Below are 19,470 nucleotides of genomic sequence, written 5' to 3'. Positions count from 1 at the left end.
GCAACGAAAAACTTTTAAAATTAGAGACTCATGATTTTTCGACCGTGTTTTAGCTGGTTGTGGTAAGGAAGAGGGTCACTATTGGTATTCGATAATTGGGCAGAGAATAGTTTAGTTTTTGCAGTAAATTTCTTATTTAATAACAAAACAGATACCGCACTGTGCTCTGGATGTAGATTTTTTACTATTTTTGATTATTTTAAGTAGAACACAGGTGATTAGGTTTAGGGTCAAGTGAATCACCGTCGCGTCCGCATTTCTACTCACCAAAATTTTAGTAACATAACTTCACAATTTAATATATGCTGTTACCTTTATTTGTATTAGAAGGCATTTTATTTTTTGTTTATCATTATTTTATGCTTTACTCTTGTGTTATAAAACATCTCCATAAAAGGTGTAACTTATTTTAATATTATGTGAGCAGAAATTGGTACAAATGGTGAGTAGAAATACGTACATCGCTATTTTTCGTCAGCAGAAATAGGGACATTTAAAGCATTATATTTAATTACAATTTACCAGTAGTTAAACATCTTGAAATATTTTTCTTAAATAGTTTTTGAATTGGTTGATTTATTATTAAGGAATTAATCAATTACTCTGCAAATTTTGATCACAAACAAATTTTTTGCAGCCCCTTAAAAGAAACCTGCATCCATCAGTCGTAACGTTGCTTTTGGAGGAAGCGAAGTGTTCCTGATTTCTCGATATTTTTTGTTTCTCGAGAAATCAGAAATGAGACCACGTTTCTTGAGAATTCTCGAGAATTCTCGAGAATTCTCGAGAAATTGAAAAAAATATTGCAAAAATTATATTTTTGGAATAATGTTGATAATATTTATCAAACACACAAGAAAACTTTAACTAAATGATTATTCCTGTCTAATTTATACAAAACTTGTCTACATGAAAAAATAGATATTAAATATAATTGGTAAATTTATTTATTTAATACAAAATTTGTACAAAGCGAAACATTACTTTTTGGTTTTAAAATCTATTTTTAAATAGCACAATGTGTCTAATGTAGTGTCAGCGAATCTATTTCTTTTTTGTGGCAAAATCTGTTACTTTTATAATTCGACTTTTTATATATAGCTGTCTTGGCTGTTAAATGAAAAAATGCCTATTTTGACCATTTTGGAAGAAATTCTGTATCATGCAAAAATTTTATACGGGATACAATAGTCTTATTTCCTCTTTTCTATATTTCTTCTTTAATAGCCACAAGAAACTCATTAGATACTTAATTCCGCATACAATTTTTCTAAATTTTTAAATAAGAATTTAAGAGCACCTTCAGCAGTTAATAATATCGAATCTCCTGTACTGTGATTTTCTATTGGAATTCATATAGGTTCTAATGTCATTAATAAGATGTATTATAAATTGTAGATGTGTTTATACGTTCGCGATTAACTAGTAATGCATTCATTTACGAAAATAAATGGGATTTATAATATTTTTCCTACACTTAAGTTTCTCGGGAAATAAGAAATTAGCAATTATAAAATTTCTCGAGAAAGCATTCTCGAGAAGAAACACTATATCCTCCGTCGTCTAGTAGACTCCAGAAAGCGGAAGGAAAAAGGGAAGATCCTATTTTATCTCTGGTTCTAACGAATGTGAAGCAACATTTCCAAGAAGCATGTTGCAATCGCCTACCTTCAGGGACGAAGTATTTAGAAAGCGAAGCACAGGTACACTGTGACCCACGGATCGAATATCTAGACTACAAATACGAATTTCTAAAATACTTGGTTCTTTATTTGCCGTCGCGCCTTTGGAATGTTTCAAACGATACTGTTCCAGCTCGGCCCACGCGCTGAACAAACGGCGTGTGTCACGCACTTTACAGTATTCTTTCCTTCCTTTTCGAATCGCTCGTCGAGGATTAGAAACAGTCGTAGAAATATGAAGTCCCCTCGGATATTTCTGCGGACACGTTCCCTTGGAGAGCATCGAAGTCTCTGTCCTACGAGCAAACGATTAATCTGCAGGAGAACTAATTATTGAAAGCCTTTGAAGCACTCGCTAGGAAAGTAAAATACAGTGGTACATGATTCTTACGGTGGTAAATAAGTATTCCTTTCAAGGCAATTTTAATTTATGGTATGCAATTATGAAACTATGAAGAACCAGTGTGGGGAACGGCCAAGGAGTTCCAGGAGCCGTGACTGTCAGGTTCAGAGGCGCTCGTGGTCTTCTTATTAAACCAAAACCCCGAAGAAAATGGTTACGTCAAGCGGGTATATCCAGGATACCGCAGGAGAAGGTGAAACGTCGACGGCCGCTGACCGGCAGCAAGGATTCGAGAATCTGGAGCAGTTGAACGATTTGCGAACCGGAACCACCGGAACTCGGTGGTTTTAGCGCGCTCCTAGGCGACTGGCTAGCTAGAGCGAAGCAAAGAATTCACTTTCATCGGCAAACGCCGCGCGGGTGTCGCGAAATTTTAGCTGGTTATCGCTTCTGCTCCGGTTGAGTAAGCGACCGCGAGGTGTACAGATCGATCCTCGAGACACTCGTTATATATTCCTCCTTCGTTTATATTAACCTTTTTATTGAATATTAAATTTATCTCTGGATAAATCTCTGGTTACAAGTTGGTCTTAAGGGGTTGTACCTAAGGCGGCCGAAAAGAGGCGAATATTTGTGAATTTTTTTTGAAGAAGCGGAAGCGTATATTTTTACAAAACTTTTTGCGTTTAAAAGAGCAACGTTTAAAGAACATTTGGTAATTTTTTCGTGGAAAAATATTTACGTTTATAATAAAATAACAAGCGACATCCAAGAAGCATTTTTAAAAACGCGTGATTTTTGCACGAAAAAGTCAGGATTTCAACTTTAAATAGCCGCCATTTTAAATTAATATAACTCTGTTATTTGCCGCTCTTTTTTAACACATTTTTTTTTTCATCTACCTTAATCTGATAATACAATATCCTGAAAGTTTCAGAAAGATCAATTAAATACTTTCTTTAAAAAAAATTCCCGAAAAATGCCTCGATTTTCAGGTAGTTACACCAGGCTCCCCCCTTAAACAGCTTCGTACTTACATACCCATACCTAAACGTACGCGATTAGTTTTAAGAGGGAAAACTGCGCGGAGTTTATTGTCGAGTTGTTATAAACGTCCCTGCAAGTTGCCAGGGACTTTCACTCCAGCAGATGTCGGCGATTACGAGTTTTTCGAATAAAATTCAATGCCATTGCTCCGTTTGGGACGACTGAGTCTCGCGAACGATTCGAAATCCCGCGTAAACTCTCGAACATGTGCGAGAGCCGTCTTCAAGATTTTTCTTGCTTCTTGTACCACGGTGACCTTCGACGATCTTGGGACGAATATTTCGTTGCACAAGCGATTACGCGAGGCCATTATTCTCGCGTAAAATCGCGCCGGGAAGGATCAACCTGGCGAATTTTCTTCGGAAGTGATTTTGCACCGCGCGATCGGCGGAATACTTAATTAACGAAAGAGGGAGCGTTAGAAATCACGCGGATAGAGGAAGCTTATTTCTATTCGTTAGAGGCGAAACTCTGACAATGAGTGATTGTTGCGCTCCGCAGCGACAATTAGTTCCGCGATTTTCCAGGGAACGTCCACTTGTTGGGGCGTATAAATGACTCTGGTCCCGGCGAAATTTAACTTTTGGAAATTTTATTATCGCGGGAGGGAGAAATGGAATTGCCTTAAAGTCGGAAAGCAGTTTCTGTCTTCAGAAAAATATTTGATTCTTCTGGTGTGCCCAGGCAACGCCCGAGCACAAGTATTATACACGCTGCTATACATTATGCATATTATATTACTCTAGAACGTTTCGAGACGTTTCTAAGCTAAGTCAGCTGCGAGGCAAGCGCGAATCTACGAAGTCAGCAATAGCGAAACAAAACCGATTTGCCGCCGCGAAGCGGCAGACTCGAGGTCCGACCATCGACCGGGCAACACGGCTGAAAACCTACTTGTACACCTCAGGTCTAGTTTTAGTTAAAAAATAGAATTATTAGACAGCGGAATTGACAAATCACTAACAGATAATCGCGGTGTTTATAAAAAGCGATAGGCTTACGCTGCCCTCTTTAGTTAAAATGTCCAATCTAACATTTTGAAGCAACCGAGAAAACTGAAGTTTTATCATTTACTTTGTACCGTCCTTATTTTCCTTCATTTAAATTAAAACATGTTGTTATTATTTCGTAACAGCCTAATATAATTTTTTGTAATAGGTGTACCGGTAGGTGATGTATTATTACCGTACCAATTGATTAATTGTTTTAGATCGGATATTATAACCATTTGGAAATAAGTTAGGTTGAATACATTATACTGTTTATAAATCTTTACGAAGCACGTAGAGTTTTCTAACTTTACTTAAAAGGTAAAAGGCGCGTGGAACTTCAAATATTTCAACATATCTCGAAAAATGAAAAATGCTAGATAGGACAGTTTAACTGAGGAGGGCAGTACGGCCTCTGTATATACTCACGTACATATCGTTAGATTAATTTAGACTGGGTTAGATTTAATTAGGTTTAGAATTATACTTAAGGGGTTATGCCTAGTCAGGCGGCCGAAAAGAGGCCAATATTTGTGAATTTTTTTTGAAGAAGCGGATGCATATATTTTTGCAAAACTTTTTGCGCTTAAAAGAGCAACATTTGAGGAACATTTGGTAATTTTTTCATAGAAAAATATTTACGTTTATAATAAAGTAACAACCGATATCCAAGAAGCATTTTTAAAACTTTGATTTTGCGGTGAGCACTGCCATTCGGAACCAGATTATCTAAAATCAAAAAACAAAAAAGATTTCGTTAGCATATTAATGTATCTTCCGATTAACGGAGGGAATTTCCGAAATATTAATTAAAAACAAAATGGCGGCTATTTGAAGTTGAAATCATGATTTTTCGTGCAAAAATTCAGCGAAATTCGAAAAAGAACGCGATTTTCAAGATTTTTTTGTGGAATATCTACTGTATATTTTATTATAACTATTCGCTTATTTTAGAAGTACATATATGCAGCAACTCTCGGTAATTTTGTTATAGAAAAACATTAAGAAATGAACGAATAACAGCCATCCTCGCGAAAGCTGTGTTGATATCGGTGAGCAAGATATTTCGGAAACCACTGTATCGATTGGCCTAAACTTTCGCGGACTTCTTTTATATACCAAGAACTAGTAGATCAACGAAGGATTTTTTATTTTACCAAAAACTGTATTTTTAATTAACGAAAAACGAACAATTCAGACGCCGGAAAAGCGTGGTTTTGCGTCAAAAGGCCGCCAATTTGTCGAAAACCAACTTTTCGAAAAAACCTTCGTTCATCTACTGAATTCAACCATATGTTAACAGAAAGTTTTTGAATTTTGAATTTTAGCTGATCCGGCTCGGAGAAAACTTGCTCACCGCACAGCGCCTTTACCAAAACAGCTTCCGCGAGAATGGCTGTTATTCGTTCATTTCTTAATGGTTTTCTACAACGAAATTACTGAGAGTTGCTACATATATGTACTTTTAAAATAAGCGAATAGTTGTAGAAAAATATACAGTAGAGAATCCACAAAAAATTCCCGAAAATCGCGTTCTTTTTCGAAAGCTGCCTAGGCATAACCCCTTAATCACTCCCCAGCCCACGATTAGGGTACAACACTTGTCGTTTACAGGACTCTTCGATTATATTTCCTGTTCTCAACAGAACCACAAGGTTTCCATTACGCTCGTTCTATAGTACCTACCTACAGATACTTCAAGACGAATTCAACGAGCTAAATTATGCGCCATTTAGATCGGCAAATGTCAACAAACTCCTTCCTCATTTCCATAACTACTTATTAATTCTTAATTTAACCAGCGGCCGTAGCCGTGATGGAAAACACCGGTTCTCGTTAGATCACCGAAGTTAAGCATCACGGGGCGGTGTACTGGGGAAAGATGGGTGACCACCTTTCTCCCGGTGCGCCGCTGCTGCTGGGCCCCGAAGGAGAGAGGAGGAGGGATAACAAAAAGAATGGGACTATAGTTTGTTGGGCAATACAAGCAAAAATAAGCTTGAAACGCCATCCTGCTTAAAACAGGAAAACAATAAAAACAAAGAAACAATTCTAAATTTATTATCAACACTACACGAATACTGCGCGAAGCTTGCTACTTCCCACTTTCATAATACCCTACCTTTCTTCGAAGAACAGAACCTTGCCACAGTCCTTTCCAAGTTTCCTCGACGAAGAAGCAACGAATCCCTCGGGGAGTCGACTTATTTACGAGCTCGGGGACCCTCCTTTGTGCCATGTTTGCGACGGGGGACAGAATGCGTGAAAGGAAAAGCGGCGGATGATGGTCCAGGCCCCGGGGCCTTGCGGAAGAGAAACCGCCGCAGCCGGGCCCCGGCGCCAGGCCGAAATCGATTGAACCGTCTGGCGGTAGTAAAAACCCTGCCGACCACCGCGCTAGATTTCTTTCCACCGTCCGTGGCCTAGCGATCTGGAGCACCGGGCTCAACCTTGATGCATAACCTTGCGTTCCCCGTGAACTTCGCCTTCGCCGGCTAGAGGCTCGTAAATACAACGGCGAAGGAAACCGCTCGGTCTCGCTCGACCGGATCGTGTTCTCGATCACTTTCTCCAGGACGACGGGCCATCGCGGGGCACGAAGAAAGATCGCCCCGGGTACGTAGGAGGTGGACACTGGGCCAGGAGGAAGGAGAACGGGCCCTGTAGCGATGGGTCCAATTCCCTCGTGATCTGCAACTGGGACGTGCAATGTAACGGAGCATTGCAGGTTACTGCGGCTGCTATCGAATGGATTTCATGCAGGATCGCGTAGATTTGAAAGGAGGATTTCAGAACGGAGGCGATGGATTATGTAATTCTTGAGGGGGTAGTTAGATTGATTTAAATTAGGGGAGGTTTAGTGGAGTGGCAATCGCCGATTTTGATGCGACTCTGGTAGACAGTAGTTCTTACAAAATTATTCGACGCGCGTTTCTTCTTATCCGCTGACACTCGTGTTGAAGGGGTGAAAACAACCCCTAAAGTTGAGGTATAGGAAACATGTTTCGTCGGATATCTTGGAAACTACTAGAGCTAGGAGAACGTTGTAAATGGCAAAGCTGTGTATTTTCTAATAAGGAATGCATCCATGTGAACACTTTCCGAAAAATCCGCTTTCTTTTAATGCATTGTTTAAACAAACGGAATTCTTTGGAATCTGTTTGCACAGGGCCCTATAACGATGGAGTTTGACTTATGTGTTGCGAAAGGTGACGGTGAAAGGTTTCGGGGACATTCTTCAGGAATGTCTCCACGTGATTAAAATGGTAATATCAGTTCCTTATAGAATGTCCCACTGTAATTAGTTAATAGAGATATTTCTGGTTAGATCGAGTAGCACCCGCGTTTTAAGCAGTGTAATGACGAGTGCTAAGTCTTGTTTACATAAATTCGGCCTCAACCGTACACAGCACGTTTCACCTCGCGTCTAACGCGAATCAGCTGTTCTGAGTGTCTGTGACATCATTAATTTGCATAGAGCGTTAGGGAGAGCTCTTACCTAATAAGTAGATATTACCAATAGAATACTAATACTAATTCAGTATTAGAATACTAATCCACAGCAGTCTTCAAAAGAAAGCTGATCAACCAGATTCCCAGCGCCATTTTCGAACGCTCTAATTAATTCCATTCTTACAAGAACAGAGCCACCCTTCCTATATTGCCTCTACCCTCAATGCCCACTACTCTAAACCTGCCTCCTCACCCAGCCACTGAAAATTTCTCGCAAGGGACCCTAACACCTTCCCATGGAACCTTGACAAATAAAAACGAAAAATGAGACAAACATATTTCCCTCTGCCCTCTGCATTTCTTTAAAAACACACCCCTTCTTTGAAGCTCCTACTTTCACTTTGACCATGGGCCGCAATTGACCCACGCCTAGTACAACGAAAAAGGCCCACCTCGTCGAACCCAACAATCCTCCGCCGTCTGGTTTGGCGAACCAAAGTGAACGCGGCGGCGTAAAACAAGCGGAGGGTCGGTCCCATCGCTGCGAAACCGATCTTCCCGTAGCGCACACGTCCGTCGGAAACCCACCACCATCGCCGAGCGCCGTTTCCCTACGGTTGTACGTGGACTTGCCTCCTCCACCTGGACGACTTTTACCACCACCTTCGCCACCTGGTCGGCGTGCAAGCACGGGGCCACCGTCGGCGATAGCGCGCCGGGGGAGAATACGCGCCTATATAACTACGGCGTTCCGCTGATTGGACGAAGTAAGTTACGTTTTCCTGCAGTTAGGGAGCAAGAGTACGCGGCCCGAGCCCAGCGGGCGGCATTTGCGAGCAATATGAGGATTCGCCCGGGATGCGCGGTCAGTTTGCACATTCGAGCGGCCCCAGCGCGGCTACTCCGCGACCTAACTCCGTTTGGGACCTACCGCGGTGGTCGGAAGGAAGTTTAAACTGTGAACGCTAACCAGCAGCGAACGGTTCCGTTAGAAAGAGTTACGTATATCTGAAGATTACGCTGAATAGAAGAGTGATGCTGTATAACACAGAGGCGCAGTATTAAATTAGACACGCAGGCATGTAAAGATGTCTCTCGCGCGAACTTTCTTTCGACCATCACTTGGAGGTCTCGTTGTCTGGGACCGGGGCCCTTTTCAAGCGACTCGATTCTTCGTCGGTGTAGATCGGTTTGGGAACGATCGAAGCGGGGTGAAGGTTTGAAGCGCTGTTATTCCGAGGAAGTTGTGAGTGTCGCGATCGACGGACGGTGACTAATGGTTTGTCTTGGAACTGGTAACGGAGACATGTTTTAATTAATGCCGGGGCCTTTTCCGCGGAGTAGGAATTTCTTGGTATTATTATTTTGGGGAGTGTATCTTTGTTTCGTTGACGTGGAGTTTCTTAGAATTTTTTCGATCAGAATCGTCGGTGTTCCCGAGGGGAATATATTAATATGTGGGCCTCGACCTAGCGTACGTATTTCGCTCGCGAATGAGAAAGAGTCAGCCGCGAATAGAGTCCCACTTTTCCCTGGAAACGATTCCGTCGAGAAGAACCGCTACCGCGTGGTGTTTCTACTTTCTTCGGTTGTATATCTCTGAAACGTGACGAATCTGGATTTTATCCACCAGTTTGCTCACTCGCCGTTGCGTCAGCCAAGGCGGGAAGTGCAAAGCGACTGAGTCTCGGTTGTTGTTTGTCGACGAACGTGTTACCTAATTATCGAACAGCGGCGAGTTTCGAAAGCGACGTCCCATAAACGGGTAGCTGTTAAAAGACCCGTCTTCGGCGCTTCCATAAAAGAAGGGACGTTTCTCCGCGCCGCTAATAAGCATTCACAGCCCCTCCGCCTGGATTCACGCGATACCCCGTCGATTTGCAAATAGTTTAACGAGCTATGTCGGAACGTTGAACGACGCGCCGTATACCTGCTTGTTACCAACGTCACTCCCGGCGAAATTATATAGTACTCGTGTAATTACATTGCTTACAGGCTGCGCTAGCAGTGCTACTGCAGGCCGCTTTTGTGGCGAGCAAGGCGTTGGATCAGAATCAGCTGCAGCAGCAGTCTCAGCAGCAAACTCCGTACGTGTGCCTTGAAACTCACCCCCACTAACAAACAACCAGAGCCAGTGACTCGTTACTCGCTTCCATCCAGCTGAATTCAATTTTCTTTAACAGAAACTCAAAAGAGAAACTCACAAGGGATGATCCCGAACCCGGAAATTCAAAAAATTCGGAAACTTTGGGGATATTTAAGGAATTTCCTCCTGATTGCAACGCAATTTTTGTTTGGTACCCAAATTCAGTCTAGGGGGTGTAATTGTCCACTGAAAAGCCGGTTATTTTCCGATTTTCTGTTATAACTCGTGAACTGTAAAATATTTTTTTTTCCAAATGATAGATCTAATTAAAAGAAGTAACTTTTGTCTTGAAACTTTCTTTCTATCTCTTATAGTTCGCGAGTTAGAAATTAAAATTGGAAAGTAGCCGATTTTTCAGGGGTTAATTTCATCCCCGTCGAGTGAATTTGGGCAGCGAAAAAAATTGCGTTGCAATCAGGAGGAAATCACCTACGTCTTCGCATAGTTTCAGAAGTATTTGAATTTTCGGGATCTTCCCTTGTCAGAAACACCCATATTATTCTGCCTCAACAGCTAATCTATGGGGCATCAATTTTAATTTAGTTCAGAGTTTGAACTTCTTTTTAAACAGTACTACGCGTATTTAAACTACCTGAATTTCTTTTAGAAAATCGCTCTATATCAACACCCAAAGAGACTTTAATTCCAATTATCCAACGACTCTGTTACTCTACGTAATAATTTCACACAGGTATGGTACAGCGGCACAGAAGAGATGGGGTGGTGACTTGGGGGGCGGTCATGGCGGCGATTTGGGTGGAGGACTCGGTGGCGACTTAGGTGGCCACGGGGGTGGATTCGGTGGCGATTTAGGTGGCCACGGTGGTGACTTAAGCAGCCACGGTGGAGACGTTGGGGGTGGTTTCGGCCACTCCGGTGGTGGTGACATTGGCGGTAGTTTCGGCCATTCCTCTGGCGGCGACCTCGGCGGAGGTTTCGGCCACTCTGGGGGAGGCGACGTCGGTAATTTCGGTCATTCTGGCGGCGGTGACATCGGCGGTGGCTTCGGCCACTCCGGGGGTGGCGGTGGTGCGATCGAAGAGCACCACGGCGACCACCACGACGACCACGACAAGGGCTACTGGAAGAAGAAGCTGATTTGGAAGCCAGGCTGGAAGAAGATCTGGAAGCCGGCGAAGAAGCAGATCTGGAAGCCGGCGTGGAAGAAGATCTGGAAGCCGATCTGGGTGCCGACGCAGAAAGCGGTGTGGAAGGAGATCCAGGTGCCGGTTTGGAAGAAGATCTGGAAGCCGGTGTGGAAGGAGATCCAGGTACCAGCGTGGAAGGAGATTCAGGTGCCGGCTTGGAAGAAGGTCTGGAAGCCCGTGTGGAAGCCTATCAAGGTCCCAGCGTGGAAGGAGATACAGGTACCCGCGTGGAAGCAGATCTGGAAGCCTGTCTGGAAGGAGATACAGGTACCGGCGTGGAAGGAGATCCAGGTGCCTGCCTGGAAGAAGCTCTGGATCCCTGAATGGGTGAAGGTCGGCATACCGGGCGAGCATTTCCACGGCACCGATCACCACGGCTGGCAGTACACCAGCCACGACCTGTGGAAGAAGAAGCTGATCTGGAAGCCGCTGTGGAAGAAGTACTGGAAGCCGGCGAAGAAGCAGGTCTGGGTGCCTGACAAGAAGCTGGAGTGGGTCTCCGCGTGGAAGCAGATCTGGAAGCCCTCGAAGAAGCAGATCTGGGTGGACGACAAGAAGCTGGTCTGGAAGGAGGAGTGGAAGCAGATCTGGAAGCCTGGCAAGAAGCAGGTCTGGGTGCCCGACAAGAAGCTGGAGTGGAAGGAGGCGTGGAAGCAGATCTGGAAGGCTGACAAGAAGCTCGAGTGGATACCAGACAAGAAGCTCGCTTGGAAGGAGGCCTGGAAGCAGATCTGGGTGCCGGCCTGGAAGGAGATCTGGGTGCCAGCGTGGAAGAAGATCTGGAAGCCTGTTTGGATATCGGAGTGGTTCCCCTCGGAGGATCACCACCACCATCACGGCTGGGAGGACCGAAAGGACGCTCAGGTTCAGGGGACCCAGGTGGTTCCTTATAGTCCAGACGCAGCCTCCAAGAAAATCCCTCAGGGCAAGCAGCAGGTTCAGGTAGACGAGAACAAGGTCAGGTGGGACAGATCGTCCCAGGCGGAGGTCCCAGCGATCAGCCAGGACCTGGTACCGCCGCCGGCGTCCAAGAACGAAAACGGCCCCGCGGGCAACTTCGCGTTCCCCAACCAATGATCCAAGGGACATTGTCACGAGATAATTGTACAAAAGCCCTTCCCAGAGAGTATTGTAACATAAGCCGTTGTATATATTACCCTTAGGCGTACGATAAGCTGTAGTTAAGTTTTCTCGAAGGATTAATCGACTGACACGGTACCCCTTTCTCCGCTCCTCCTTCATCCCCTCATATTCCCCTTTTATACGATGTTGTTGTTACCTTTCTTTGTTAACCGATGCCGTTACGAATAAAGTTGATTAATATTTTGTTAAACCAGCGTACTGTTTCCTTGATCCGCCCTCCTGCGATGCGATTCCAAAAAAATGGAAGATTACTGCGACCATGAGCTTCTGTTTTAACGTATAAAGTACGCATAGATCACGCGGCATTCTTGAGCCATTTGCTTCGCGAATTATCGACCAGGAGATGCCACGCTGCCTCCAACGTTTTCCTTACAGACAGTGCTCGCTTACGCGCATTAGCATCGCCGCCACGGTATAACCGCGCTATTACGAGCGGCCTTTCGTTAATATTTCGTTGACACGTTCGCATTATCATCTCGCCCCGTCATCGCGGTGCCCACGCTCGACATGACGCAACGCGCCTCCTCGAGGCTGCCGCTGCGAAATCGGAGAAAGTCGGATCTGTTATGGAAGGAAGTCGAGTCGGATATGGGGGACCTCGGCCGCGGAGAAAGTGTCCGTGCACCCACACGCGCAACTACAGCATAAATTAATCCGTGCCGGTACTCCCGATGCTACCTGGCCGTGTCCTGTGTGCATCACGCGGCGATCGGCTTCAAAGCGCGACCGAGAGAAACTCTGCCCGATCCGGGCTCGGCGCGGGTCAGACTTTTCATCGCGCGTGTCGCGAAGCAGGGAGGGGAAAAAAAACCCGGAGAAATGTCGCGTACGCGTATTTTCTAATCGACCCTGACGCCCGCGGTTTTCACTTTCCTCCGCCATGGTCTTTCTCCTCCGTCGCGTTTCGTCACGCTTTGCGTCAGCCCCCGCCCCACTGTGTCGCGGCACGTGTTCGAAAAGCAGAAATTTGCGTTTTCAAATTTTGCATTTCGTTTCATGGATTTGATAGTGGACAGCCCTCCGATATAAGGACATCGTAACTTACAAGGGAATATTACGAACCCGGAAATTTAAAAAGTTCTGAAACTTTGTGAATATGTAGGGGATTTCCTTGTGATTACAACGGAATTTTTGTTTGCTGCCCAAATTCACTAAAAGGGGATGTAAATTGACCCCTGAAAATCCGGTTATTTTTCGATTTTCTGTTATAACTCGTGAACTGTAAAATATTTTTTTACCAGATGATAGAACTAATTAAATGAAGTAACTTTTGTCTTGAAACTTTTTTTCTGTCTCTTACAGTTCGCGAGTTATAACACAAAATCGGGAAATAGCTGATTTTTCATGGGTTAATTTCACCCCCTGAGAGTGAATTTGGGCAGCGAACAAAAATTGCGTTGTAATCAGGAGGAAATCCCATACATATTTACAATGTTTCAGGATTTTTTGAATTTTCGGGTTCGGGATCATCCCTTGTTAGAAACTTAAATAACGGATTTAAGATTAGTAATTACATTCGAAGTCGAATAACCAAACGCAAGCTGCCGTAAACTGCAGACAGGAAATATTTAGCCACTGCGTTTTTGTTTTATTTAGAAGTTCTTTTCTTTTTGTTTTTTTTTTAATAAGAAAAGTATATCCTTTTTTCGTTTTATTAATTAAAAATTGTTGCATTTAACTCAGCGGGAGACGCTGCTGGACAAAATTTACCACAGGGGCGCTAGTTGCGAAAATATGAAGACTGCTTGAGTTTTTGTTACAATTTTTGAAAGAACTTTAATAAAGATTTTAAGATATTTCATATTTTTTATTCTTAAAACACTGTACTTTAACATAAAAATTACAAAGTTAAAAAAAAAACAGTATCCTGAAACCGTGGTTTTTTGTTTCAATTTTAGGTATTTTTCACCCGGTAGCGACAACCTGTGTTACAATATGGGGTGCGCCTCCCGCCCGGTTAAAGATATGGATACGTACCAGTGACTCAAATTATTACTTTTTTCTCGCATCTTCTAAATTCTGGAAAGATTAAAAAAAACGAAACGTATCGATTCTTTCATTTTTTAACTACAAGTAGTTCTTTTTATGCCCTTTAATTTGGTATAAATTTTATCTGCTCCCGAGTGCTCCCACTTAAAAAAAAAACACGATAAAACGAAAAAACTAGACATATCTGTGCTAGAGTATTTATTTTTAAAAGACACTGAGCTTCGAATTCCTTCAGATTCAACTGATAGTGATGAAGATGTATAATAAGAATGAATAATTTAAAATTTATTATCAATACGAATTATTTAAAAAATTAATTTTAATTTTTTTACAATTGTTTCATATGTGTGTCATTAATTTTTGTTTAAATGTATTTAAAAATACATATATTTTATTTGTTTTACTTTTATTGTGTTTAAACAAATATTTTAATTAATTATTTTATGTTAAAAATTATTTTTATGTTTATATATATGATTAACATATCAATTACATGTAAATAACTGTATTTTAATGGAAAATTGGTTTAGATTTTTTTCTATATAGATAATCGTTACACTGTGCAGCGCTCGCAGGAAAATTTTCGTAATTTTACTATGTAAACACTACCTCCTAAGGTAACTCCGATAAAACACAGATTCGAAATTAAGCAATTTATAAAATAAAAAACGAACATTTGTTTCGTTGGAATTTGCGGAAATTTTTAGCGAAGGTGGAGTTTCTAATGACAATAATTTGCGAAGCTTCTGTTTTGTTGGAAGTTGATTTAAAAAGGAAATTGGTGTCAAGAATTTGGGAGTTTTGGGTGCCTATAGAGTTCTAGGAGGAGTTTGGAAGATTTGAGTACACGACTTTTGCTTTTAATCACGGTGAAAGATTTGGAAAATACTACCTAAGTATTCTTTATCGGAAGTTCTTTTTGTTTAATATTACTGTTCTCTTTTCTTCGAGTATTTTCTCAAAGAACATGTGCTCGCTGAAGGTCGTTTCCCTCAGAAAAACCCATTCCTACGCGGAGGTATACATAAATGGAAATCTCACTGCATTGAATGGTAGCCGATTACCACGATAACGATCAATTTTACACCTTAATGGCCAGTCTCGACGAGCGGTGGAAGAATTTCGCATGCGAGGAAACAATGCCCAATTAGTTTCGCCTTGGAATAGTTTCTACCTTGAATTGCGACCAGGACCAACTTATCCTGGTATTCGATGTTCTCCAAAATCGATCGCAACCGACTTCTGAGCAATAATTGTGCAGCATTCTACAGTGTTAGAAAGCAATGGCAATTAAATAACAACGACAGTGATATTTAAATCAGAAAATTAAGTCAGACATTGATAATTAAATAACAACGATTTGACAATCTCCTTTCCCTCTAAACTTGAAGAACTTTAATTCTTCAATTTTACATAACTCTATCTACATCTGAATTCCGTGGATCAATTGCACATTATTTATAATTAAAAAAGGTCAAAATGAGATCGTGTATTTACCCCTTTTCACCAGAGAAGCTTCATATAGATCTAATGAACAGTATAAGAATTTCAAATTCCATTACAAAAATTTTTAACTTTCAGCTTCCATCGAGCAGGGTGCACGGTGGATAATTAAACAACAAAGTAGTGGGAATGACAGCAAGAGCACGCGTGTAGAGAGGTACCACTGCAACCACAATTGAAGAGCTCCTGCAGAAAACACTGTAAGTGCCAAAATACAATTTTTCAGTTCAGAGAAAAAACTTCATTGACATTAAATTATTTACGAAATTTGACTTGTTTCGATTGCAAAATATGCTAGTGCCCCCAAAATAGGTGATCTTTAGGGATTAATTAAAGGGAAACTACTACATATAACTTAATGGGACTTGTTGTATTGTATTAAGGATGTTTTAAATTATAGAAATATATTTTTTGTTTTATAATTAATCATTGCAGACCGCACTGAGGAGTCGTTAAAGTCGAGGCGTCAAAAAATTCATCCAAATCGGTGGGACCTGTATCTTCAAAAGTTATTATCTGATTCGACTGAAACTTGTTTTATTTTAAAGAATATACTTCTGGCTAGGGGGGAAACCAGACAAAATTACAAAATAGTGAAATTTTATAATTTTTAAAGGCGTGGAAACGACGAACAGTATAGAAAAAAAGTAATTTCGAACTTCAAGTATCGTTATTTTCTAAAAAAATGTCATTTTGTAATTTTCTCTGGTATCCCCCCCTAGCCAGAAGTATATTCTTCAAAATAAACAAAGTTTCAGTCGAATCGGTTAATAACTTTTGGAAATACAGTTCCCACCATTTTGAGAACACTGTTTCGAGAAAAACGCGTTTAAAGTTTTACGTGGAGCGCCGAGTGGCCGGTTATTGCGCCCATGCATTTGCCGCTACTTAAATACCTATAACTTCGGGAATTTTATGAATTCCAAAATATCCTTTTAAATATATATTCCTAAAAGGTTGAATATTCGAAAAATGAAACAAAAAAAATCGATTTTCAGACCGGAATCTCCCTTTAAGTGTACAATAACCCAAATGCATCACAAAAATTATCTACCTTTTGCGTTAATATAGTCCAGAATTCATGAAAAAAGCATTGTATTCGCAAAAAACCCTGTGTGTGCCAAATCTTAGTAGAGAAAATTGAATACAGTAGAGCGTCAATTATCCGAAACTCGATTAACCGAACCGTCGATTATCCGAACCAGTGCTACATCATCGCTGTCCCCATCACTTCTTCGAAACACTGTAGAAGTACCGATTGATCGGTTGACTTTAGCGTAATATAAATTAACACAGTAGTACTCCTGTATTTAATAAGTAATTTTAGGTGTAATTCCTGTAATTACAAACTGTGTAAAGTACACGCATGCTTCATTTTCCGAACTGTTCGATTATCCGGACAATTCGAATTTCCGTAAGCACCTCGGTCCGAAACAGTTCGTATAATTGGCGCTCTACTGTACGTAATTCATTTAAATTTGCGCACTGTAGTGCCAATTATGTCCACCTATAGCTTAATTGACTCTCACATTGCTTTCTACAAAAGTGCCGTTCGACGTCGTACTATCTTTTAGCACTATATTGGCAATTTATTCACCATGGGAAATTGCATTCAATACTATGATATTACTATTGACACGCAGCACATTTTCCGGTAAAAATTTTTCTTAATCTTGGCACTTACGCGGTTTCCAACAAGGGCACTTCAATTATTTCCCACCTCTTCGCGCAAAGCTGTATTCGCAAGCAGGCGTACGTGCAGCCAGCACGCGGCACTGCGGGGGTGTTTGTTTTACCAAGCCTGTATGCATGAATATTAATACATAAATGGTTATTCATCAAGCCCCAAAGGTGAATGATATACTACAACCTCGATTACGAATAAATCACCTCTGCGGCGCAATACGTAATCTGTCTCCTATCAGGGTCTACAGCAGTGGCGAGCAACCTTTTGTCAGAAATGGGCCACAAGTGGAAACCTACTGGGACATTCCACGCGAAATCGGACACTTTTTGGAGTAACATTTCGGATGTTGCTGAAATTTGAATATGTTGTAGTCTTCAGGGATATATAAACATATCTCGAAGGATTTTTGACAATTTTGAAAAATGTCGATTTTACAGCTGTTTCAAGGTAAGCGCTAACTTTTTTTCAATAAATTATAACTATGGAAGTAGTAAACGGACGGAGGTGAGGTTTACGGCGATTTGTAGAAGAGACATTGAAGTTTTAAGAAAAAATTATTTCAGTTTCGGAAACAATTTTTTTTAACCATTTTTGTGCAATTATTTTAAACAAATGCAGTTTTTTTTAATTAACAGGTGCGATTTTAAAAATCTGAAAAAGGAGAATATAGTTCTATCCTTCCCCTTCATGGTCTGATTGTCAAAAATATGGGCATTTTAAAATTGGCCTTGTAAAAATTGTCGAAAGTTGACGCTGATGTTCTTATGCAGGATTCTCGAAAATGGTAAGTATTTCGAAAAAACTGAAGGAGGAGAACTCTTACTGTTTTTTATATCCAACATAATACGGTATCTGAATTGTTGGTGTTTGAAATATTTTCCTTGAAACGAGGGTGACTTTTAGTTTTTTAAATGGAATGCTATATATTTGATTACCCAATATCAAAGCGACTGTCAAGACAAATTCAACCATATGGTATACTATGACCTTCAAGGCCACAGAAGGTTAGGAATGAAAGAAAGAAACCCTATCTACTAGATAAATAGTTCAATATATTTACTTCATTCCTAACATTGTGTGGCCTTCAAGATCATAGTATACCATATGGTTAACTTTGTCTTGACAGTCGCTTTCATATTGAGTAATCAAATATATAGCATTCCATTTAAAAAACTAAAAGTCACCCTCGTTTCAAGGAAAATATTGCGACCACCAAAAATTACGATACCGTATTATGTCGGATATAAAAAACAGTAAGACTTTTCCTCTTTCAGTTTTTTTCAAATAATTACCATTTTCGAGAACCCTGTATAAGAATATCAGGTACAGCCGCTGGCCGCTGCGGGTACCGCACGGTCCGACCAGTCGAGCCGGTGCACAGTGGGGAAATTTTGCGATTTATGGCCAAAACTACAGAACTGAAAATTTTGAACTTTACAAATTTAATACAAATATCAATTGTAGAACTATATCCATTTTCGTGGTGAAGACCTGAAAACTTATTTTTAATATACACACCAATAAACACATTATCACTTACACCCCTCTTATTATTAGTACCAGGAAGCTATTACCGCAGAATTTATTTATTGCAAAAATTCGTGGCTCGCTATCCTGGCCAAAATCAGGCGGGTAACAAATCATTTTATCAATCACGTACCTACTATGCAAATTCTAGAGCGACGCGATAAATATTTCCACTACTGTATACCAATAAATTAACGATCTTGCGAAGAATATTAGCATTCCTGTAATACACTGTCAGTAATAATGTTTAGCAATTCAGTGATCGGCAGCACACTTTTTGAAAAAGTAACAGGCCGAAGTTCAAAGTCACTTTCCCCTACTTTCCAAAACGTAGGCGTATCGAAAGTTTCGCGTCGCTGTTCGTCGACATTACGGAAGGTCATCCACAACTACGCGAATAAATCGCGAGGAATCCAAGTGACGCCTATCGGATGTAATAATTAACGGGCCCGCGCTTCAAGCTTGCAGAGGCCCCCGTCGGATTTTCCTTTTAGTTCCTTGAGAAGCAGAACCAGTCCCGTTCGGCTCCACTCGGATTGGCTCGTCCAACCAGGAAATAATCTAATAACTGCTTCGAAAGTCACCGTTCTTATCGTACGTTTCTCTTCAGCTGCACTTTTTACCACGTTTTCTAAAGATAAAGGGGACTTTTGTACGAAATGAGCGGTGATCTACTAGGATGCAGGAAGTGTCTTAACCGGAAATTAATCGAACGGAAGTGCCTGATGAAGCTGATAAAACATTACATGAAATTTGAGCGAACGAAGAAATAGATCGATTGCTAATTAAGGATATAAAAATCGCGAACGTTGA

General features: G+C 41.2%; 2 protein-coding genes across 2 annotated transcripts in view; both read left to right on the top strand.

Moving 5' to 3' along the window:
- Positions 1-19,470, top strand: part of LOC143373514 (methyl farnesoate epoxidase) — a 65,318-nt gene that overhangs the window by 39,631 nt on the left and 6,217 nt on the right. Inside the window, exons 2-3 of the mRNA XM_076820865.1 lie at positions 15,522-15,643; positions 17,369-17,577. The gene's annotated coding sequence lies outside the window, so the exon portion shown is untranslated. The remainder of the gene's footprint in view (positions 1-15,521; positions 15,644-17,368; positions 17,578-19,470) is intronic.
- LOC143373499 (uncharacterized) lies at positions 8,298-12,141 on the top strand. Its single transcript, XM_076820835.1, has 3 exons — positions 8,298-8,379; positions 9,510-9,601; positions 10,352-12,141. The coding sequence occupies exons 1-3, from the start codon at positions 8,356-8,358 to the stop codon at positions 11,883-11,885; spliced, it is 1,650 nt and encodes a 549-aa protein (XP_076676950.1). The 5' UTR covers positions 8,298-8,355; the 3' UTR covers positions 11,886-12,141.

Source organism: Andrena cerasifolii, chromosome 1, assembly GCF_050908995.1.
Source record: "Andrena cerasifolii isolate SP2316 chromosome 1, iyAndCera1_principal, whole genome shotgun sequence".
Taxonomy (NCBI): Eukaryota; Metazoa; Arthropoda; class Insecta; order Hymenoptera; family Andrenidae; genus Andrena; species Andrena cerasifolii.
This window is presented reverse-complemented; position numbering and strand designations above follow the sequence as displayed.